The sequence below is a fragment of the Pungitius pungitius genome, chromosome 9, assembly GCF_949316345.1.
Source record: "Pungitius pungitius chromosome 9, fPunPun2.1, whole genome shotgun sequence".
Lineage (NCBI taxonomy): Eukaryota > Metazoa > Chordata > Actinopteri > Perciformes > Gasterosteidae > Pungitius > Pungitius pungitius.
Window position 1 is genome coordinate 21,001,957 of NC_084908.1, and position 22,547 is coordinate 21,024,503.

At 48.0% G+C, this 22,547-nt stretch overlaps 4 protein-coding genes across 12 annotated transcripts in view; 1 reads left to right on the forward strand and 3 right to left on the reverse strand.

Annotated features, from left to right (window-relative positions):
- Positions 1-2,389, reverse strand: part of gtpbp1l (GTP binding protein 1, like) — a 6,804-nt gene extending 4,415 nt beyond the window's left edge. Inside the window, exons 1-4 of one of the 2 annotated variants that reach the window (XM_037471947.2) lie at positions 2,185-2,389; positions 1,717-1,907; positions 1,256-1,367; positions 536-716 (exon numbers count right to left, since the gene is read on the reverse strand). In XM_037471947.2, coding sequence (XP_037327844.2) covers positions 536-716; positions 1,256-1,367; positions 1,717-1,905 — 482 coding nt within the window. In that variant the 5' untranslated portion in view covers positions 1,906-1,907; positions 2,185-2,389. The remainder of the gene's footprint in view (positions 1-535; positions 717-1,255; positions 1,368-1,716; positions 1,908-2,184) is intronic. The other variant, XM_037471949.2, reaches the window with a different exon arrangement.
- Positions 1-4,981, forward strand: part of lgals2b (lectin, galactoside-binding, soluble, 2b) — a 155,802-nt gene extending 150,821 nt beyond the window's left edge. For 6 of the 8 annotated variants that reach the window (XM_062564346.1, XM_062564343.1, XM_062564345.1 and 3 more), the window contains exons 2-4: positions 3,996-4,070; positions 4,181-4,352; positions 4,725-4,977. In XM_062564346.1, coding sequence (XP_062420330.1) covers positions 4,009-4,070; positions 4,181-4,352; positions 4,725-4,871 — 381 coding nt within the window. In that variant the 5' untranslated portion in view covers positions 3,996-4,008 and the 3' untranslated portion in view covers positions 4,872-4,977. Of the gene's footprint in view, positions 1-3,012; positions 3,039-3,995; positions 4,071-4,180; positions 4,353-4,724 lie in introns of those variants that run through there. The other 2 variants (XM_062564339.1, XM_062564338.1) reach the window with 2 other exon arrangements.
- Positions 4,982-5,834: 853 nt separating this feature from the next.
- Positions 5,835-6,875, reverse strand: uts2r4 (urotensin-2 receptor 4). Its single transcript, XM_037471483.2, has one exon. It carries the CDS (start codon positions 6,873-6,875, stop codon positions 5,835-5,837), a length of 1,041 nt encoding a protein of 346 aa, XP_037327380.2.
- A 904-nt stretch (positions 6,876-7,779) lies between these two features.
- zgc:92360 (uncharacterized protein LOC436988 homolog) lies at positions 7,780-15,816 on the reverse strand. The gene is made up of 11 exons (XM_037472095.2): positions 15,541-15,816; positions 14,867-14,997; positions 14,040-14,131; positions 12,914-12,996; positions 12,705-12,817; positions 12,120-12,266; positions 11,808-11,891; positions 11,628-11,690; positions 10,113-10,184; positions 8,760-8,991; positions 7,780-8,547 (listed from the first exon to the last, which is right to left on the reverse strand). The coding sequence occupies exons 1-11, from the start codon at positions 15,626-15,628 to the stop codon at positions 8,519-8,521; spliced, it is 1,134 nt and encodes a 377-aa protein (XP_037327992.1). The 5' UTR covers positions 15,629-15,816; the 3' UTR covers positions 7,780-8,518.
- Between the last annotated feature and the right edge of the window lie 6,731 nt (positions 15,817-22,547).

Sequence of the window (22,547 nt, forward strand, 5' to 3'; positions counted from 1 at the left end):
AGAGGAGCGGCGTGTAGGGTTCAGTGCCACCTGGTGGCGGGTTTGCAGAATGCTGGAACTCCAGTGGCCTCCAGATAGAGTGAAAAGATGTCTCTATTATTCCTCTCTAGAGCAGACTGTGGTTTGTCTCCTGGGCTACTGTAGGAAAACATGATGGTGAAACATGTGAAGAGAAGCTGCTCCCTGTGTAGATTTTGTGTAAACAGCTCATTCATAAGTTAACCAAAGGTTTCATTCTGTTTCATGTGATTAAACACTGATGAACACACAGTTGTGAATATTGTATTACATGTTTACTAAAAGGGAGCAAACTAAAAAGGCAACTTGTTTATTGTATTACTAACTGTTGCTGTTCTTATTGCATCCTTAGAACAGCACAACACATCACACACACAAACACCATCCAGGGACGGAGACGGAGACTTTGAGGAAAGACGGACAGGTGCAGCACGGTGGTTCAGTCGAGCCGATTCCTTCCAGCTAAAAGGAGCTAAATTACAAACTGGAATGCAGCTTTGTTTTTTCAGGATGTTACCTGACTTCCAGGAAATCCTGCTCGCCCACACGCCGTCGGATGAGGTAGTCCCGGATCCTCCCGCCGGTGTCCGTCCTCTCTCTCAGCAGGATCAGGTCGGCCTCGATCTGTTCGCACAGCGAGCGCACCGTGGCTACCGACGCCTCCATGTCCTTCTCGTCCAGGCCGTAGTCGCCCCCGTCTAAACCGCGAGGAGTTATCGAGAGGAGGATCTTTAAGTACTTTTCAGGGAAGGAAGCAGCTCACTGTTCCCTCAGTACAAGCAGCCTTCCACTGACCAGGGGTCAGCGGGCCAGACGGCCGGGTCCCGCTCCAGACGAAGTAGTGAACTATTGACATTCAGCCTGCTGACTCGGGGGGAAACCGACACCCTTTCACACGAGCACTTTGACTCAGGGAAACACGCGCTGCTGCGCCGGGCAGAAAATAACCCTCCAATGTGTGTGTGGCAGAGGGCTTCAGATGAAAGGCCAACAGCAAACAAATGGCGGAAGCTGCATGAATACTAAATATTTGACAAATCCAGTTCATCTGTTTTCAGCTCATCTTTTTGTTTTGTCATTGGTCTTTCATTTCACTTTGTCACGCTTTATAACCAACGTGTTCATTGCAGAGCACACGCAATGAATTCAAACGGCGTCACAATCCTTTGCTGGTCAACTAAACTAAAGACCATTGCGTGCGATGTGTTGGCTCAAATGAAAGGTTGGTCTCTCCTACCTGAGCCCATCCCAACCACGTAGATGGTCTCTCCACAGCCTTCATCGATCTGCTCCCTCAGGTGCCGGAGTAATGAATCATACTGCTCCCCCGATGGACTCACTAGAACCAGCTGGATGGACAGAGACACAACAGAGAAAGCCATAAACAAAGATCTGCTGCTGCCTACAATGCGCAACACAGAGCAGGACCTAAGAACTAAGGATGCATTTTATTTTAAAGTTGTGTTGGTGCAGGAGTGGAACCCGGCGGCTCGGTGACGTCCCGGCTGCTCGCACTGTTACGTGGTGCCACTTACGTGTCACTTTTCTGGTGTTCTGCACAGTCCAGAACGCGCTTTAAGCGGCTTTGACGCCACAACGTGGATGACGTAACAACACTACCGTATCAAAACAAACAGCTCGCTCGGCAGCAACATCGTATACAAGCGTTTAAAACGGGCAGTTTACGGCGAGGCCCACCTTGTTGCTTAAGTGCAAGAGATCCGCGGACTCGCCGTTTGTGCCCTCGCCGTCTTCGAAGTCGTCCGTGCCGGATAGGTCGTCGGCACATCCGCGGTCCGGTGCGAACATACAAGCGGGCACTATGGACTCCGCGGCCGGTGTCGCACCCGGACATGCCGCTGGTTCTGTCGCCGCTAACGACGCCATTTCTAGAGGGGAAAAAAGCAAATAAATAGATAAACGTATCCCTGTCGTTTGGCTACACTAGCTAGCCTCTATCCATTAGCATAGTCATAGGGTTAACGTTAGGTTGACTATCACAGCTAGCTAGCTAGCGTAAGCTAACCAAACATCGAACTTCCTCGTTTAAAATGAGGAATACATTAAAAAAAATCATCGTCAAAGGTAAACTTTCAAGCTGTTCCATGTCAAAACGGTTAAAGACCGAACTACATGATTTAAATCCCTCATGAAATGAAGACGTACCAGAAGTTGCTAACTAGCTGAAGAGCTAACTATTCTGGTTAGCTACTGTTTTCTGGCCACTGAATGCAGGCCACGCCCATCGTAGAACAGAGACTGGTGATTGGCCACCTTACTCACAGGCACGCCCACTGTGGTGACGCGGCGGTAGGTCGGCGTGGCTGCTGCGTGAAGCCCGATCTGTTAATGACAGTGAAACCCACGTGCGCCTCCGTGTCACATGTCACACCAAAAACTCTAAAATTAAGATTTTACTGAATAAATGTTGGCATTACACGCGAATGAAAACAAACAATTTATTAATTTGCACTCATTGTCTCACTGAAATGAATAAATGTACCAGTTGAATCATGCTTATAGTGATTTAATCGACTATACGCAGCATTAACAAAAGAGAAAAAATACATGTAGGCCAAAGCAATAAAGAAATAGTTTGTCTGGGGGTTTCCCCCTTTCATATTTCCTTTTTCCGTTTTCATTATATTTGCATAGATTTGAACGTGGAACATGTGATAATAGTTATCTTTATTCAACATATTAAAAATATCTGTTCCATATTAACATGCTTTGCAGTATCAACCCGAGGACATTAACAAACAACTAAATACGGCTTTGAATGATGCAATGATGCACATTTATTCCTTCACGTGGCGGCGAGAGCGGATCCAAACCTGCCGCTGACAGGAAGCCGATCCTCAGCCAGCTCCATTTAGGGGCAAAGATCAGCGAGTGCGATTGGCCTTCGTCCTCCTGACAGACCCTTCCCTCCCCTCGGCATCACCGGCCTTATAAAACCTCTCACCTGCTCCCTCAGGGCTTCGTCACCGCAGACACAACCCACCGAAGAAGACAAGATGGTAAGCACCACACCTGCACCTGTCACACCTCCTGATGCCGAGCTCAGTTTCTGTGATGTTGATGCTGCGTTATATATACATATATACTGTATATATATATATGTTAATCTTTAAAGGTACTATGTTAATCAATAAAGGTACGAGGTGGCTTTAGAAGTGTTCCTTAGCGTGTGTCGACTTTAAGTCTGGTTACTCTTTGCTATTAATACAGTTAATCCTGTCAGTAATTGACATTTTCTCCAATGGGACATGTGATCATTTCTCACTCCTAACTTACTAATAGAAAATGTGCACTTGCATTGTTTGCTTAGGACGTGCTCGGCTTCACACTCTGCTCAGGGGACTCTACGCGGGAGCCGGCATGAGTTGTACCGTAGAACAGGAGAACAGGAAGGGATGTTACACGCGGTTATCAGGGATCATAAGCCAGTATGGATCTAGATAAGACACGGCTGGATCTGCTGTGGGCCGTTATAGGAATCTATAGGTGTGGTCCAGGTTTATTGGGTCCATGACACCAAAGTTCATGTGTAACTCATTTTAGGGGGAAAGTCCCAGCTTTCAGATCCGAGGAACCACTGAATGGAATTGATTGTTTTATTGATCAGGGGAAAAAGTAACTGGTGTTTCCTGAAGTTCACAAAATAATGGAAGGTGTGTCCTCGGGTCTGCTCGTCCTCACCCCCCCATGTGTGGTAAATGTACACCTGTAGTATCTGCTGCGACAGGAGGTCAATGTGCGTCTTTTTATGCTTTTATTGCCACAATAAAAGCATGACCACATGTCGAGGAACAAACACGGCGCCTCCCTGGTTGATGATCAACGGCTGAATGAAGCTTGTTTCTAGCTGAGCTTGTTCCTTTAAGGGTTGATATTTAGTAGATATAAAGTCGATATATATAAGTTTGACCCGTCCATTCATCAAGGTCAACTCCCGTCTTCATCTTCTCTCTGCAGAAAGTCCAGAACATGACCTTCAAGGAGGGGCAGGAGTTCAAGGTCCGCATCAAGCCCCAGGACTCGTGCAATTCGTAAGTGCCCCCCCCCCCCCCCCACCCCCGAGGGCGCAAGTCCTTGGATGGACAGGAAGCCATGTTTTACCTGCCTCTTCCCCTTTTTGACCCCCCCCTTTTCCCCGCAGCTTCGCCATCAACATCGGCCACGACCCGGAGAACGTGGCGATGCACTTCAACGCACGCTTCGACTGCAGCGGCGACACCAACACCATCGTCTTCAACTCGCTGTCCGGGGGCAGCTGGGGCGACGAGATCCGCGATGGGAACTTCCCCTTCGTGCGCGGCGAGGAATGCAAGGTGGGACACGAGCGCCCCCCCCCCCCCCTCGGTGAAGGTCCTGCGGCTGATTGAGCTTTAGAAGGTCTCAGGTGTTCAATAGAGTACAAAGTGCACAAAGTCACATCTCCTACACAAAGCCTTTTACCTTGATCTTCTTACTTCAGATGTCTAATTCCAGAGGTCCAGAGGGACAATCAAGTGGCGTTCTCCTGGTTTCATCAGGGTTTAGAGACCCAAAGGCCGCTTAGCCGAGGCCACGGTTCTCGTTGTGTGTTTGTGTTGTGCTATCATTACGCTAAGTCAACACGCGCCACGTTTACGACCTCATAAAACCCGACCTCCTTTGTTCGTTCCACCTCCTCTCATCTCTCCCCTCCTCTCCCTCTCCAGTTCCACATCAACTTCAACTACGACCAGTTCTACATCAAGCTGCCCAACGGCTCCATGCTCAACTTCCCCAACCGGCTGGGAGACGGAAAGTACCAGTACTTCGACGTGAGCGGGGACGCCCGGATCGTCGGCATCAAGATCAAGTAGACGTCCTCCGCTGTGTCTCTGCGTTGCTGCAATAGTGACTGTGTGTAACAGTGTGTTGTGCAGCTTTACACTAAAAGTCACACCAGCAGCGAGTGGTACCGAGATGAAGTGACCTGAAGGGGGGGTGGGGAGGGGCAGCGCGTCTCACTGCTCGCTGGGTTTCTGAATAAATGCTGTGAAGGAAAGGTCTCTGTCTGCGTCTTTAATCCACAAATGATGCTTGTTCTGTTAACTCTGGACTTTTATTCGAAATCTAAACTAAATGACTCTTGACAGAATGTTACATTATGCAGCGTGAAGCCTTGAGTTCACTTTGCAATTAAAAAGAGTACAAAAAAACATGTATTAATGGACTTATTGCTTAAGTAGTTTTACTTAGGTAAAAATTAGGTGTAATGTTCTACTTCCCCTACTGTATTTTATAGTATTACGTGCATTTTTTGTGCATGATGGCGTAACACAAGTGAACCCCATCATTTTGGACGTCTTCATTCTACCAAAGAGTGATTGAATGCTTAAATGTCACATTGAACAGATGGGATGTGGTGGCTGTGAATACAAAGCACGTTGTGGAGGGTAAAGGTGACACACGAGGTGCCGCTTTCTCACATCGGCACACGAGGACTCCAAGGAGCGGCGGCCCAGGAATGTGGCGCCACGCGACCACATTCCCCGAGAGGAGACGTGTGTGTGTGTGTGTGTGTGTGTGTGTGTCACCTGGTTGGCCCATAGAGGACTCAAGGAGAACAAATGAAACCATTTGTGAAGTCAATGTTCTGTCATCATGAATTTTCTTCACCAGAACCGTAGGACTTTTTCAGAGCTGTTTGAAACCTTTAAAATCTTAAATATCAGTAATTTTATGGATTCTTAAAACAAAATCGTCAGGATCTCGTATATCAAACAGTGGAGCAGCACACCGACCCCCAGAGGAGCTCCTCACAGATGAAACTCGTCCGTCCACTAGAGCTCCTGCAGCGGCGTGGGGTCGGACCTGCTCGAGCCCACGGACCGACCTTTCTGGGCCAGGTAGTCCTTGTAGTTCCGGGTCAGGAGGGTGTAGAAGAAGGGGTTGATGCAGCTGTTCCCGTAGGTCAGACACGTGACCAAGAAGTTCACGTAACTGTGAGCGGCCGGGGAGAGCGACCCGAGGGACCCCGGGGAGAACATTTTGGTCAGCTGCCACCCCCAGAAAGGCAAGAAACAGGCCCAGTAGGCCGCGACGATGCAGAAGATCATGGACACCACTTTCTGCTTGAGCCCCCTCCTCCGGGCGGACCGGCTGCTGCCTCCTAAGCTGTCCTGCGCCGCCCAGTAGCGGCCGGCCAGCCCCGCGTACAGCCCCGCCATGACCAGCCCGGGGAGCAGGGCGCTGGTGAGAAACAGGACGGTGATGTAGGCCTTGAAGGCCTCGGGGGTCCAGGTGGGCAAGCAGATCCTCTGCTGGCCCTCGCCGAGTCGGATCATCACCATCATGGGGAGCGTCAGCGCGAAGGACAGCCCCCAGACGGCGCCCGCCGCCAGCCTCCTCCTCCGCGACGAGGACCTGTGGGCGCTGAAGGGCCGGGCCACGGCGCGGTAGCGCTCCAGGCTCATGGCCACCAGGGTGAAGACGCTGGCGTGCATGGTGAGGAGGTCGAGGCTCAGCAGGATGCGGCAGCCGGCGTCGCCGAACAGCCAGTCGTGGGCGAAGTAGGTGCACACCACGAAGGGGATGGTGGAGAGGTACAGCAGGTCCGCCAGGGCCAGGTTGACGATGTACACGTACATGGAGCCGGTCCGCCGCAGCGCGGCCGAGCGGGTGACGGCGAGCGTGTACGCGTTGCCCGCCACGCCCACGGCGCACATGACCATCAGCGTGGCGCCGAGCAGGACGGTCACCCAGAGGCCCCCGCTGCCTCCTGCGCCGCTGCCTCCTGCGCCGCCGCCCTCCTGGCAGCCCCCACCTGCAGCCGGGACCAGGCCCGGCTGCGGCGTCAGGGTGGCATTACGAGTGCAGTTCATCGCAGGGTCACAGATCAAAGGGTCAGAGGTCAAGATGGAATCATTCAGAGCCAAGTCACGCGGCGCCGCAAAAGTTTGTGGGAACATTTCATGAATCCCGCAGGGAGGAGGAAGGTGAAGACGGTGCGTTTCTGAAGGGTGTCCTGCTCAATCCTGTGAAGGGTTGCTGTTAAAGAGCGATGGCGAGCCGGAGAAACAGCGCCAGTGACCCCGCGGCCTCCTGCAGCTCCTCCACTCGGCCATGTGTCCACGCCCCGGGGGGGGACCCTCATCCCGTCGCCTCAGAGGAGGATCCGGCCCAAAGGTCTTCTCTCCGTCCAGGTGTTCTACCTGCACGAGGCTCCTCAGTGGAGGAGCGCTGTGTCTCTGTGCTTTGGGCGTCTTCTGGTCCCTCTCCCTCCCCCGTCCTCTTCTCTCCTCCGTCCTAACTCTTTCTCACCGGGGTGAAAACGGCCTAAAGGTTTAAGAGGAATTTTCACTCGGGCCTCTCGGGTCTCCTGACACTCCTTCTTTTTTTTCCAAAGAGGTGTTTTTTATGAGAAAGAACATTCGTGAGTTTAATAAAGTGCTGCTCAGTGTACCTCTGCATTACTTTATTATGAATATATTGATTAAGTATTCAGTGGTGGGGGGGGTCCACAACCACGCCTTAGTACCAAAGTACAGGCAAACACATACATACGTGCATATAGAATATAAGGAGTGTATTTATTCATTCATTATTCATTATTCTTCTTTTCTAAAAACTAAAGCCAGCAGCAGTTTATTTAGAATATGTAAGGTTTGTACTATTTTAGTAGACATATATTTGAGGTCATAGTGTAGGACAAACTAACAGATGCACTGGATGAGAGACAGATAAACTATTATATTTTGTGCATTAATGTGAATGGAGATTCCGTGACCACTTCCAGAGGAAACACATTTATTGGTGCTCATCAATAAAAGACGCCATGTCAGTCAGCCATGCTCAAGTATAGAAGTGCCTTTAAAAAAATCAATCAGAAAAGATTAAAAAAAAGAAATACCATAGAAATGTATCAATAATTGTTTTATATAAAAAAGATAAGAAAAGGTAGCTACTGAGTATATAATCCACGCCACATGGAGGCGTTGTTCGACCACGTAGCGGCTCCCAGCTTCCACACCTACTCAAACTACTAAATCAGCATTTGTCCTCAGCAAGATGAACCGTTTACTGTCCCGTTAACTTTCTGTACCTGTCCATCACCTTTTACCTCCTGTAACTGTGTTACCCAATCACCAGCTCACATCAAATGCTTAAGAGGACTAAGGCTTTGATTATCTAATAAACCAAGACAACAGCAACCGCATTATTGTTCGCTTACCATGAAAAAATACATCAGTCTATACTGGGACACCACAGTAAAAGTCACCAAATTGTGTGATTATCTGTACATTTATGTGTTTCTAGTCGTTTTAGTGTGAGAAATGGCCTCGTCCTGTTGTACTCGTATCTAATCCAATCATCAGAGGGCTTTTTGGGACTTGGAAGGAGCTCCGGTCTGAGCACATCAGTGATGGAGGTCGTATCTGTGGCAACAACGTGCTCAGAGGCAGAAGAGATGCGTCCTGAGTCGAGGGGGGGGTGGGGGAGGGGGTCCTGCTGGTGCTCTGGTCCATCAATGCCTGTGCTTGAACAAGGCTTCCACTTTAATACAAACCAGAGTCAAAAGTTAGAGATGCTCTTCTACCCATGGAGACAAATCTTTTGGTGTGATTAACAAAATAAGATTCATATAAAACAACTTTATGTATACTAAAAGGTACAAACATGGTTAGGGGCATTTCGTACTAACAAGTGACACAAAGCTGATTACAAAAGAGCGATAGCACCATGAATGAAACACTGTGGACTCTTACTTGTGTACTCCTGAGGGGACATCACGGCGTTGATGACATCATTGAAGTGTTTCAGCCAATCCTGCTGGTCGCTCTCCGACTCGCAGGTGAACAGGAAGCTGCGCTCCGGAGTGACTATGGTGATGCCATGTTGCCAGGAGCCGTTCCAACGGGTGCCGGCCGGCAGCCCGGGGGAGGCGCTGTAACCGTGGTCCTTGTTGCCCAGGAACGCCTCACCTTTGGCGAAGGCGTCCTTGGAAGAGACGGGAGGATGACGGAGGTTAAAAGGAACGCTAGTGGATTCAGGCAGTCAGGAAGTAACAAGTGTGGTTCTTCTAAAGTTTAGGGATTCTCAAAGCTACAGAATGTTGTTTTCAGCCTAGCCTAGCTTAGCCTAGCCTAGCGCAGCCTAGCCTAGCCTAGCCTAGCGGCATCGCAACGTGGTCTGTCTTCCTCTCTGCTCAGACTGAGGTATTTAAACAACTACTGGATGCATGCCGTCTAATTCCGTGCACACCTTGATGGTAAGAACAGGACAAATCACATCCACTGCAGCGCTCCACGGATTCATACAGTGACATTTATTACTTACATTATTTACTTTTACCCATCAACACTTTTTGGGGATTCTTTGTCCACCAAGGAGGCCTGTAAGAAGAACTATGTTTCCTATGGGTGAGTACTTGATGTTCAATGGTGATCTTAAGTACGGATGAACTTTGTTCTAATAGGAGACACCACTGATCACCTCAAATAGATCTCTGCTCACAGTTCACACAGTGAACCATTGAATACACAACATCAAACGTGATCAAATTACATTTGCTTTGAGCTTCCTCCATATGTTCACATTCCACACTCGACTTCACTAGACTTCCTTTTTCTTTCATCAACCAGTTTTTCTTCTCCAACACTCTGGGGCTGAGTCCGTCATCTAGCACATTGCACATCTTCATCTAACTGTTTCATCAGCAACAATGCTGCGCTAATCTGATTTAGCTATGTGATGTTTATTAAGCCAAGACTTGGTCAATCTGAGTGCAAGTGTCTGTGATTAAACCACCACTCCGAATCCTTCAACGACTCAGTACACGATTCATCAACGTCTCAAAGGTCTAAGAGTGCTGAATGTATCATGCTCATATGGTTAGTTTTCTAATTCCATGCTGTAAGCCAAAACCGCACTAACTCCACATGTATAATAATGACTTTATCCTAACTGAGTCATAACCCCCTTCTAATCTAATCTAAAATACCTTCCACCATTTTTTTAGAGCACTCAAACACGGATGGAGACATTGTTATTGGGAGTTTTCGACCATGAAAGTGAGCCAAAGACTTGACAGAAGTCTTTGATATGTGAAGACGGCGTACCAGCGGGTCTTTGAAGTACATGAGGCGCCTCTGGTCCAGAGTGAACCAGCGTTTCTTGAAGCCTTCCGTGTGCTGTGAAGACAAAGAAGGATTTAACAGGGACTGCCACACATTGGTGGGAGAAGGGGGGGGGGACTATGAGACACACTCGGAAGGAATGGGTCGTCTGTCTGGTTCTCAAATGAAACGTGAATCATGTACTTAGCAAAGCGACAGGTAAGTTAATCTTGTGGTCTCTAAGCCCGACAAACGGAGAGTCTGAGAACAGAACCGGTTTATTCAGTCTGGGTCCTGTGGGTGAAAGCGCCTGCACGTATATCCACAAATGGCTCTTTGTGCATTGCCCTAATCCCAACATGTGATTGTCTGCGTGAATTGCAGGGTTTGACACTTCAGGATTACGATGATCCTTTGAGCTCCACTTCAGTCAAAGCATTCACTCTGCAGTGAATCCAACGCTTCATGAGTTAAAGTGTACTTCTGTGTAGTGACCAGCAGGGGCGACTCCTCTGCTCCCATAGACGTCTATGAGGAAATGACTCTACTTCTGTGTAGTAACCAGCAGGGGCGACTCCTCTGCTCCCATAGACGCCTATGAGGAAATGACTCTACTTCTGTGTAGTAACCAGCAGGGGGCGACTCCTCTGCTCCCATAGACGTCTATGAGGAAATGACTCTACTTCTGTGTAGTGACCAGCAGGGGGCGACTCCTCTGCTCCCATAGACGTCTATGAGGAAATGACTCTACTTCTGTGTAGTGACCAGCAGGGGGCGACTCCTCTGCTCCCATAGACGCCTATGAGGAAATGACTCTACTTCTGTGTAGTGACCAGCAGGGGGCGACTCCTCTGCTCCCATAGACGTCTATGAGGAAATGACTCTACTTCTGTGTAGTGACCAGCAGGGGGCGACTCCTCTGCTCCCATAGACGTCTATGAGGAAATGACTCTACTTCTGTGTAGTGACCAGCAGGGGGCGACTCCTCTGCTCCCATAGACGTCTATGAGGAAATGACTCTACTTCTGTGTAGTGACCAGCAGGGGGCGACTCCTCTGCACCCATAGACGCCTATGAGGAAATGACTCTACTTCTGTGTAGTGACCAGCAGGGGGCGACTCCTCTGCTCCCATAGACGTCTATGAGGAAATGACTCTTCTTCTGTGATGTGACCAGCAGGGGGCGACTCCTCTGCTCCCATAGACGTCTATGAGGAAATGACTCTACTTCTGTGTAGTGACCAGCAGGGGGCGACTCCTCTGCTCCCATAGACTTCTATGAGGAAATGACTCTACTTCTGTGTAGTGACCAGCAGGAGGCGACTCCTCTGCTCCCATAGACGTCTATGAGAAAATGACTCTACTTCTCTCTTGATTTATTCCCTCAGTAAACATTGTATATCAAGTCTTCTTCAATGCAGCATGATGTTCAATTAGTAAATGATGGTCCATTTAGAGGTCCACATGGAGTGGTCAGTGAAAGTATAATATGTAAATGTATATTGGGGGGGTCACTTGCCCTGGGACCGGTCTTCTCCATGAATCCTTCCTTCAGAAAATTCCGGGTAAGTTTGGGGACCAGCTGAAAACAATGCAGCCAGGTATAGTGTTAGAGAATCACACCACGAGAATGCAGTAAGCATGTGTGTGTGTGTGTGTGCGTGTGTGCGTGTGTGTGTGTGTGTGTGCGTGCGCTGACCTCAGCGTCGGTAGCCCCGGGAAAGGCCACCTTTAAGTAGTGGAGCTGGACCGCTCGAATGGCGTTGAACCAGTCGACGATCTCCTGAGGATAATACATTTAATTTATTAAAGTCCGTCATCATTAAAAAAACAACAGCTATAAAGAATTATTCATATGTTTTCTAAACTAAGAAAAACCCAACGTCGAATGAAACGTCCCGTATTATTCCACTTTTATAAGTGGATGAGAGAGAGTGATGGAGCGTGGCTGTCATGAGCTAACACACACACACACGCACACACACACGCACACACACACACACACACACACCTTGCCGTTGTCATGGTACACAAAGACGTTGCGGGTGCTGTAGTCTTTGAGGTAGGTGATCTGCAGGCCGTTGGGGTTCCCGATCTTGTCGGGTTGGAAGGTGGCGTTGATGCTGTCCACCTTGAGCACCGCTTTGGGGTCCTTAGCCTGCAGGAGGGAGGAGAAGATGGGACGAGGAGGATTATATGCTTTTAAAAAACTACATTTGAGTAAAAAATTACAGGATAATAAACCTGAATCTATGACACGAAGTCATAGTTTTGTATGAAGGTAATACATTATTTTTTGAATATAGATATGAGTCTATAGATGATTAGAACCCCTCCTCTCTGTACTGACTTTCTGGCTACACCTTCAGTCCATGTTCATATCTCTGAGTTACACTTGTTCTCTTTTTGATTCCTCACAGTTTGTTGGTTCCTCCTCTGGAGTTTCATGTTGATCATAAAGTTTTAAAGCTCTAATGTGCAACGGTAAACAATTCAGAAACATCGGATAAAAACATGTTCATCTGCCTAACGTTGATAAGCAAAGATAATCCTACCTGGATACTCTTTAAGTTATAATTCTGAAAAGGCATCTTACGTCATATTTGGTGAAATACTTCAGAGTCCCTTCGCGCTCCGAGAGGACGAATCGCCTGCTGAGGAACTGCCCATTGTCCCGCCCCCTCTTCATCAACACGCCGTCTCTAGTTCCTGCAGATAAAAGGCAGCAAAGGTCATTCGCTATCAGCGCGAGTGTGTGTGTGTGTCTGTACATGTGTGTGTGTGTGTGTGCAGACATGCACTAACCTTCCTCATATGTGAAGTTCTTCCCAGGCTCGGTGAACTCCTTCCTCTCGTACTTTGCTCTGATCCACTGCTCCCTCAGAGTCCTGAACACACATAGACACACACACACGCAAACACACACACACACACACACACACACACACACACACACACACACACACACAGCACTCCAGGTAATCTGAACTCAACACAGTTCGGCATAATTTCCTAAATGAACATCACGCTGTGTTGAAGCAGAAACCAGATACAGACGTACCAGACTCTAGTATGTCGGTCTCTGGTTACAACAGATTCCTTAGGTAGTGACCTCTAGTTACTACAAGTTCCTTAGGTAGTAACCTCTAGTTACTACAAGTTCCTTAGGTAGTAACCTCTAGTAACAACAGGTTTCTTAGGTAGTGGCCTCTAGTTACTACAAGTTCCTTAGGTAGTGAGCTCTAGTAACAACAGGTTTCTTAGGTAGTAACCTCTAGTTACAACAGGTTCCTTAGGTAGTAACCTCTAGTAACAACAGATTCCTTAGGTAGTAACCTTTAGTTACAACAGGTTTCTTAGGTAGTAACCTCTAGTAACAACAGTTCCTTAGGTATTAACCTCTAGTTACTACAAGTTCCTTAGGTAGTAACGTCTAGTAACAACAAGTTCCTTAGGTAGTGAGCTCTAGTAACAACAGGTTCCTTAGGTAGTAAGCTCTAGTAACAACAGATTCCTTAGGTAGTAACGTCTAGTAACAACAAGTTCCTTAGGTAGTAACGTCTAGTTACATCAGGTTCCTTAGGTAGTAACCACTAGTAATAACAGGTTTCTTAGGTAGTAAGGTCTAGTTACTACAGGTTTAAGTAAGAAACCTGTTAAAACCAGAGGTTACTATCTAAGAAACCTTTTGGTCTGGTGTTTGTGAGTGAACTGAGTCACTCACGAGCAATGCAACAAAATCACAAGTTTCACAACACATAAACACATGCAGAAAGAACTTCCTGTTCCCTGTTCTAGTCTTCACTTTATTGCTCACATTTCTGTGCAGTTTAATTGATCAGAACGCTATCGATCCGTGCTCTGTAGCGCCCCCCCCCCCTGATATCTCTTCTCTTGAGGGCGTGCTGTTTGCATTGCTACAGTTACTCACTGGCAGTCTTTGTGGGTCGGCTTGTAGTAATAGACGGGAACCGCAGCCTCATATTTACTCCTCATCAGCGTGTTTCCATTCTTAGCCATGAACTAAGAGAGACACATTGACAAATAGAAGCATATTCAGCAGTGAATTAATGACAAAGTGGGAGAGCCGGGGTGATGAATGCAACAGGTGTTTCCATGACGGCTACCTGCAAAGATCTTAACAAAAAAAAACAGAAATCAGGAAACGTTTATTGCCATAATATGTTGGACATACATGGACATTGTCTTGGCGGTTGATGCATGACAGAAGACAGTACAATAATACCTTCTGCAATACATTGTCTGTAGCTTGTACGTTATTCGTCATTCCGAATAATGTCACGTAACAAAACTACGTTGAAATAAGTTGACAGCTTCAGTAGGGACGCAGGCAGCTGTCTCCTGCGTTTGTTTGAGCCGCCCATCGGCCCCACGCAGACGTTTCTCCCGTCTGTGTTCCTTGATTCGTACTTGAAGATTAACTCCGCACGAATGATTACAAACTGCTCAACTGGCCCACATCCATTTGGCCCATGACACCCAAAGGGAAGTCACAGTGAGGCTCGTTCGTAGCACGTCACTTCCTGTTTCCGCACACGTACTTCTTATGGACACAACGACCAGGGAGCTTTATGCTAAGCTAGGCTAACCTCTGGGTACTGATCTAGTCAAAGAACTGTTGCCTTAAAGAGAATGCAATGGTAATGTGTTATCATTGAACAGTTCTCCATGTGACAGCTGTTATTGTTCTCATCTGTCATTTCCGTTCATGTTTCATGAGATCATGTGACGCCTCACCTGCACCTCCTGGTCCTCCCAGTGGGAGAGGCTCAGGGACTTGACCTTGCTGATGTCGGAGAGGTTGCGGTGGATCCCGGAGCAGGCCAAGCAAATGAACACGCCCAGCGAGCAGGAGCCCCACATGGGGTCTGCAGGGGGGAGAAGAGGAGGTGTTTATCTCAGGTGGAAGCTAAGCTGACTCGGCTTGGACCTGAGGCTGCTCCACTCAGGAGAGCTTCCAGATTAAAGGAACACATTTCCGCTCCTCTAACCATAACCAGCTGTATGAAATAAATATTAAGCCCTGCCAGAGCTCTGTCAAGCACATCCTGTTCTTATCGAAACTAAGAAGGGGAATGGATCAAATATGACCAATGATTGAGCAGGGGGGGGGGGGCATCACATAGAAGCCTGTAAATGCTGAACATATCGCGTTAAAGAAGTGGTTTCACAAATGACCACTGATTCTTCGAGGCCATTGAGCATTCTATTGCACTGATTCTATGGGGGTGGGGGGGTTGGGAGTCGGAGGCGGCTGTGCGCGTGCCCGTCAATCTGCGTGTCCACGCTTGTTGAGGCTCTGGCGGACGCGCTCTGTGGAGCTTTAAGAGAAGTCGAGCCGCACGATGTCACCCACTGATTAAACGTATCGCTTTTTAGCTTCATAAAATAAGTAAAAACGCGTTTCTTACCGGCCGCGCCGCAGTCTGCGCACGCGTCATTTCCAGGTTGCTGCAGGATCTCCCGCAGCGCGCGCGTGGCTCGCTCATTTGACGACATTTTTCAGTTTGGAGAGAGAGAGAGACACACACATACACACACAAGGCAGGTAAGGTGTGTCTCCTCCTCCACTCCCCCCTTCTTGAGCATGGGCTGGGGCTAGGGGGGAGGAGGGCACAGGTATGCGTCCTCGGCACGCGGGCACGAGCGTTCACTCACAACTCTTTAGGAAGCCTTTTTAAAGGGAACCGTCCACCCCCCGAACACCCCCCCAGCCCCGACACAGAGTCCCTGGGGGGGGGGTGCTCGGGGGGTGGCATCTTGTCCGTCCGGGTCTGGACCCCAAATCGCCGCCAGAGAGCCGGTCTGGAGCTGGGTGTGCGCGCGCCGGACCGAGAGCCGACTCGAGGAAGGGAAATGTTCTGACTCGCCTTTCCGCATCCCCGCAGGTTACATCGCACCAAGAGGGAACGCAGTGATGAAGTAGATCCTCCACCAGGTCGAGCTCATTCTCACTATTCCTCATAATTCATGTTAGGATGTGACAATACTTTACAGATTTATAGTAATAAAGTATATCAGGATGTAGAGTTTGGTGCCCATAACGCAGACACATCTAAACACACATAAAAACACGACTTTAGGGCATGTCATTTGGCCTTTAATTAAGTGTATTAAATGTAATTGAATTTGCCCAACTAAAAATCTGCAACGAAAATGTGTTTTGATCCGTTGTGTGTGTAAATAAATTCCTGTTCTCAGATAAGCGTTTAGAGTCCTGTTTTTCCCTTCGGAACCAGCGGCTGGCTGTAGCTCCACGTGTCGGCCACTGGGGGGCAGCAGCGCCCCGCGGCTCAGCGTGTACCTGTGGCACAGGTGTGAGGAGTCTGACTCCCAGGCCTCAGCAGAAATAAAAATATCAGTGGAAACAAATCAGTTATAAAAGGAACATCCCTCGAGCTCATTTTGATCAAAGTAGAGGCAACAACATCACACACTTTTGCACAATTTCGGTCAAACCACAGAAACCTTTTTACCGCATAAGTAGTTTCCACCTTATTTGTATCAACATTTGTAGGTAAAAGAAGAGTGAGTCTGATGATTAATATGCAGGCGGTTGGTGGCATTTTGAAGTCTGACGGGGACTAAATGGCAGCCGGTCCGACGCCATTAGTAACTGTCTGGCTGGGTGCTTCTGATATATCTGGCCTCGTCTGTGGCCCCGCCCCTGAGTCTGGACCCTCGGCCCCCCCATGATATATGGCCAAACAAGTCTGACTCAACCCCTCCCAGCTGGGTTGTAAATGATTGCATACTTTTAAATGGGAATGAATGAGTTCCGACATTGGCAGCCTTTTGCTTGGCATCAGCGGCAGACATTTTTTGGACCACAGTTTTGAAGCCCCGGGGTCTTTTTTTTTTGGTTGCTTTGCTTTTTTACAGCCAGAAGTGACACGAGAAGATTCATTTCAAATAATTTCATAGCACAAAATCACAAATTAGCCTCAGAGGGCTTCACAGTCTGCACACATGCGACATCCTTTGTCCCGAAACCCTGACACCCGCACGGGAGAAAGAGCGCAGCACAACACAACGCTCAAATGTACCAATCAAACACCACAAACAAAAATTATATCTGTTCTAACATGGACGTCGCCCAGACTGGACAAAAATACCTATCAATCACTGTAAGCCCCGCCCTAAAGCCGGTCTGTTTGACTCTATGTGGATCACAGGTTACTAAGTGAACGTCATGCTGTATTGAAGAAGAGTTGAAACTAGAGGTTTAGACCATAAACCAGTGAAATAATAGTACTGTGTAACTTTAACTGAGGAGCATTACTCTGTAATACACACATCCTACGTGGGTCATTAAGTGCTTCAGCGTTAGCATTAGCGTTAGCTTTCACCTGATGAAGGGCGATGGTGGCGCATGGAGTAGTGTGATGTGCTGGGAGCCGCAAGGTTGGCGGTTTGAATCCCAGCTGCTGCACGTGCCACGTCGAAGTGTCCCTGAGCAGGACACCTGACCCCTAACTGCTCCCCAGGCAAAATGTAATGCATGAGTTATAGTGCAAGTCACTTTGGATAAAAGCGTCAGTTAAATGTAATGAAATTGTTTTAGTTGACAAAGCCTCTCGTTTCCTATTAAGTGTTTAATGGAGGATAACAATGGGGTTCTCTGGATAACCTTGGAGCGAGTAAATGCATCCACTGAACCATCACCTTCATTTGGTAAAGGTCAGAGGCTAGATTGACGGACACACACAAAAAAAGGGGCAGACGGGAAAACGTAAAACAAGAAGAGAGACATTCCATGGAGAAAAGGAGGAGGGCGAGGACCAGAGGGAGACAACAGAGGAGGGAGCCTATTACCGGAGGCAGACTCTGTCATGGAGTTAATGGGGTTCCCATCATCCCACTGCCTTTTGAACCGTGGCCTTTGCATACAGAAAGATCATTAACTCCCAGCTCTGCCTCTCCTCCTCCTCCTCGTCCGCGGGACGCTGGCCCCCTGCCTCCATTTAAAGTCTTCACTAGATACTTCGTGTAGCTAACCCCACCCCCCCTACGTATCAGCAGCCTACCTCACAGAAAGGGGCTGTGACACAGAAGACAGCCCCGTCATGCTCTCTAATGGAGACCTAGTCTACAGGGACCCAGCTATTGGAGCTTTGACATCTCACGGGACTGAAGGTCCAGTCGCTCCGTCCTCCAGGGACAAGCATCCGGACCTTTCCAGAGGAGCGGGTCAGCAGGCCTGGGGAAATATGGAACTAATGAGGTAGATATTGACGTTCATTTTACAAGGATGAATAAAAAGGAACTAGTCCGCCTCACATCCTGAAAACAGGAAGTAAGAGCCTCAAACGGGTGGGGGCTCTGGGGGAAAGTAAGTGAGTCCTCGTGTGTCTTTAAATCGGGCCGCCTCGTGTCGTAAGCAGCCAATGTAGCAGAAAGCCCAAAACTGTTCACGCTGAGGGGGGGCAAGAGGTGGTACACCTGCTGGGTAGTCAGATGGATACACCCTTTGTCGGGAGCGTGAGGCAGACGTCATGTTGGATACAAGTTCATCTTGTTTCCCTCTGATGGAGAAGCTCTGTTGTGTTTTCAACTCCTTCTGCAACTCAATGCTGATGTAGTAGCTTTCTGTAGCTAATGTTATGCTAATGCTACATGCTAACCGTTTAGTTATGGTTCAGTTTATGGTCTCTCTAGTGTCAAGATGCTTTAGGGCGGGGCTACACGCTGATTGACAGGTCTCTAATAGACCGTAAATGCTTTAGAGTCGAGGAAGGGAAACAAAGGACATTTATTGTCTTCAGGTTCGACTTTACTTTTTGAACTTGAGAGATTTCTTTCTTCACTCAAACAAGGAAACATTCATAGTGTCCATTTTGTTGGTAGAAAGTTGTTCCTGTGGAAAGATTTCCACATTTCAAGGTCAGCCAGTTAATAGTAAATGAAGTAGAACCTGGATTCCACCTGAATGTGATGAAAACTGTTAATGTGTCCTCTGGAATGTGCCACGTGGTCGTCCTCTGTACGTTAATCTTCTTCTGGAGACCATCTGGTCCAACCACCTGCTTCCACAGCTGCATCCAATCAGCTATCCCTCCGTACAGAGACCTGTGGCGCCTGACTGGTGTCTGCATGGTAAAAATATGTTATAACATAGTCTTATGCTAAAAGAGTCATCATTGTCTCTATATAACATGTGGAAAGCAGAATGACTCAAAGTTTCCATTTGCGAGTCCGTTCGAGCAAAGGAACCCGATCTTCACCTTTACCCGAGTCGTCTCACCTGCTTTGCAAGGTTCATAACCTAAGTATCGATGCAAGTCTCATAACCAGGTTTCATATCTCACTTAGTTCGCAGGTTTCATATCTGCCATCTCCCATGTGGTCTGGTGGTTAGGATTCAACCTGACACTGTATTTGACCTTCTGAGTACTTTGACTGCTCGGAGAGGCCGTCTCCACAGAGCTCTGTAACACGTACTTCTTTATTTGACCTCCTGCTGGCAACCAATGCATTTACTTTTACAACTTTGATCATTCATCAACACTCTGTTATTCTTAGATAACCATCATCGGATCATCCTCTTCTCCCGAACTAGTTTTATTGAAATATTCCACAACACGAGCAATGGATGAGCCCGATGAAACGGTACAGGAAGCAGTGAAAGAACACAAACAAAATGATTTGATGTTCGACATGAACCAAAGACGTGGGTGTATCATGAAGTCACTTATTGGTTTATTGACTGGTGCTTTGTTGTATACGTCACTGGAAAGACCTGTCAATCACAGTAAGCCCCGCCCTAAAGCATCCGCTGCTTCATGGTCTGTTTGACTCTAAATGGACCATCATTCACTAAAGAAGACTTGAAAAGAAATGATTAAAACCAGCCTGCTGCTGGTTTTAATCATTTCTCACGGATCTGTTTCAACCATTCCTACTTTTCTTTGTATTGTGTGTAAGGACTGAATAAAAACACTACTAGTACCACTTCTACTACTGTACTCGTACTCGCCCAGCAGCACTGTGAAGTGGTAAAGGTGGGTTGACTGCTGGTCCTAACGGTTGGACAGGTTGGACATGGTGAGATCATGGTCCACTGGTCAGAGACAGAAGCTGTGCGCTCTCCTCCAATAACACCATGTGCGCTGGTCTGGGAACAAATTGCACTTGATTGAAGTCGTACCTCTTCTCTGTTGTGATGCTTTCTCTATGCTAATGTCCCCCCCCACCCCCCCCTGAGGGTTCAGTGTGGCCGTGTGCCGAGTAGCTTTTGAAGCTTTTGATTTCCTTTTTCCGGTCTTAACCGAATGTATTTCATTTATTCTCATCCATCTCTTATTGTCTCTGCAGTCGTTACCCTTCTGTCTGTTGGCTTCAAAGCTCCTCTCTCTCCTTCCTCTGCACATTCACGCCTCTTCACCGCGGCCACCAGATGTGTGCCGGTAATTAACGGGCTGACGAGGCAGATGCGGAGGTCGAGAGCTCGATGCTGTTCACATCTGCCCCCTCGCTGGGTGCCAGGTTGAGGGCCGTGCGGGCCGGGCCTGAGGGGATGGTGCATGCTGGGAAAAGCAGCCGCCGGGCTGCTGATGGAGGTCTGAGCGGAGCGCCGAGGCCAATTAGTGGATCCACAAAGAGGTGAACCTATTTGTCATCAATCTACACCGGAGCAGTATGAGGGAGATTGTATGGGGGGAGGGGGTGGTAGTGACCAGCAGGGGGCGACTCCTCTGCTCCCATAGACGTCTATGAGGAAATGACTCTACTTCTGTGTAGTGACCAGCAGGGGGCGACTCCTCTCCTCCCATAGACGTCTATGAGGAAATGACTCTACTTCTGTGTAGTGAGCAGCAGGGGGCGACTCCTCTGCTCCCATAGACGTCTATGAGGAAATGACTCTACTTCTGTGTAGTGACCAGCAGGGGGCGACTCCTCTGCTCCCATAGATGTCTATGAGGAAATGACTCTACTTCTGTGTAGTGACCAGCAGGGGGCGACTCCTCTGCTCCCATAGACGTCTATGAGGAAATGACTACTTCTTTTTTTATTTATTCCCTCAGTAAACATTGTGAGTTTATGGTCTCAGTCTCTACTTTAAAGTCTTCTTCAATGCAGCATGATGTTAATTTTGTGAATAATGATCCATTTAGAGGAGAGCTAGAGCATCAGGACTCAAAGCGTAGAATCCCTCCAATGCAGCTCCGGTGAACACGGTGAGCACCTCCTCCCTCGTGTCCCTCTGCACCGTACGGGCCGTCGGTGCGTGAGATTTGAGTTTAGCCTGAGCCCAGATAGGGGAGGTGGTAATTGCATGTCAAGCTCTGCAGCACTCCCACCCTGCACTGCCCCTCTGCCCCCCTGCCTCTCGACGAGGGCGTTTTATTGTGTGGCACTAAAAGCAAACACACGTTTAACCATCGCTGTGATTAATTGGCTGTGTACGTTCCACCAGCTCTCTCTCCGGGCCAATTACCTTTTTCTTTTAGTGGGAATCCAAATGAAATAGAGAAAGCTCTTATCTTGTTATTGCTCTGTAAATTCTATCAAGTGGTCACACATGGTTTGTCAGGGATGAGTGTGTGTGTGTGTGTGTGTGTGTGTGGTTAGCTGGAATTTGCAATAGTTAAAAAGTATTCTCCATAAAAGTGGAAAAGTGGAACTCTCCTGATCAGACACGTGTGAACGCTGTATTTTCTGTAGTGACCAGCAGGGGGCGACTCCTCTGATCCCATACGATTGATTTGAGTTTAGTAACAATAGTACGATCCAATCGAACTAAATCGGCTAACATGCCAAACTAGAGGCTTCCAGACCTCGGTCCGCATGTTGCTATGGTAACTACATGGTCTTCTTGTCATGCTCCTCATCCTGGAGCCACTTTCAAAAACAAACTCCGGAGTTTGCAAACTAATCAAACTTCTAATTACAATGTTGTTATCCAACACCGTGCTGAACAGGCGCTTTTTTAAGTGTCCCCATTATGTTCCAATCCGCTGTTGGAATTACAAAGTCACAGATGGTCGGATCTTTTACTCTTAATTATGTTTCAGGGGGAAAACATCACGAGGCAATGCACCTCGTCACCAAGCGCTGGGATTTCAACAGCTAAGCGGTGACCAGTTTGACTCAAGTCACAGAGTGTGTGTGTGTGTGTGTGTGTGTGTGTGTGTGTGTGTAGAGGCCTACTCTTCATGCTTGACTGGATCCACCTGCTGTACAATGAATTTCTCCACAAAATCTCCTCAAGCATTTTATCTCAATCGTATTTTGGATATTTTATGGACTAGGAATGTTGTGTTGATCAAATTGCTTTTAGTTCTTTCACACTGCAACACAGTGAAGTTCTGGAGCTTTAGAAAAACAAATTAGACGCACTGGTCAGCTCTGAGCATGAAGCACCGAGGGAGGGGGCTCATTCCTCATTCTGTCCCTCTGCTTACGAATGTAAACGGGT

Coding starts and splice junctions, on each gene's coding strand:
- zgc:92360 (XM_037472095.2), bottom strand. CDS start 15,628: ATGTCGTCAAATGAGCGAGCCACGCGCGCGCTGCGGGAGATCCTGCAG. Junction 10,185..11,627: donor TGGAGAAGACCGGTCCCAGG/GCAAGTGACCCC, acceptor TTGTCTTCACAG/CACACGGAAGGCTTCAAGAA. Junction 8,992..10,112: donor TGTACTTCAAAGACCCGCTG/GTACGCCGTCTT, acceptor GTCTCTTCCAAG/GACGCCTTCGCCAAAGGTGA.
- uts2r4 (XM_037471483.2), bottom strand. CDS start 6,875: ATGAACTGCACTCGTAATGCCACCCTGACGCCGCAGCCGGGCCTGGTC.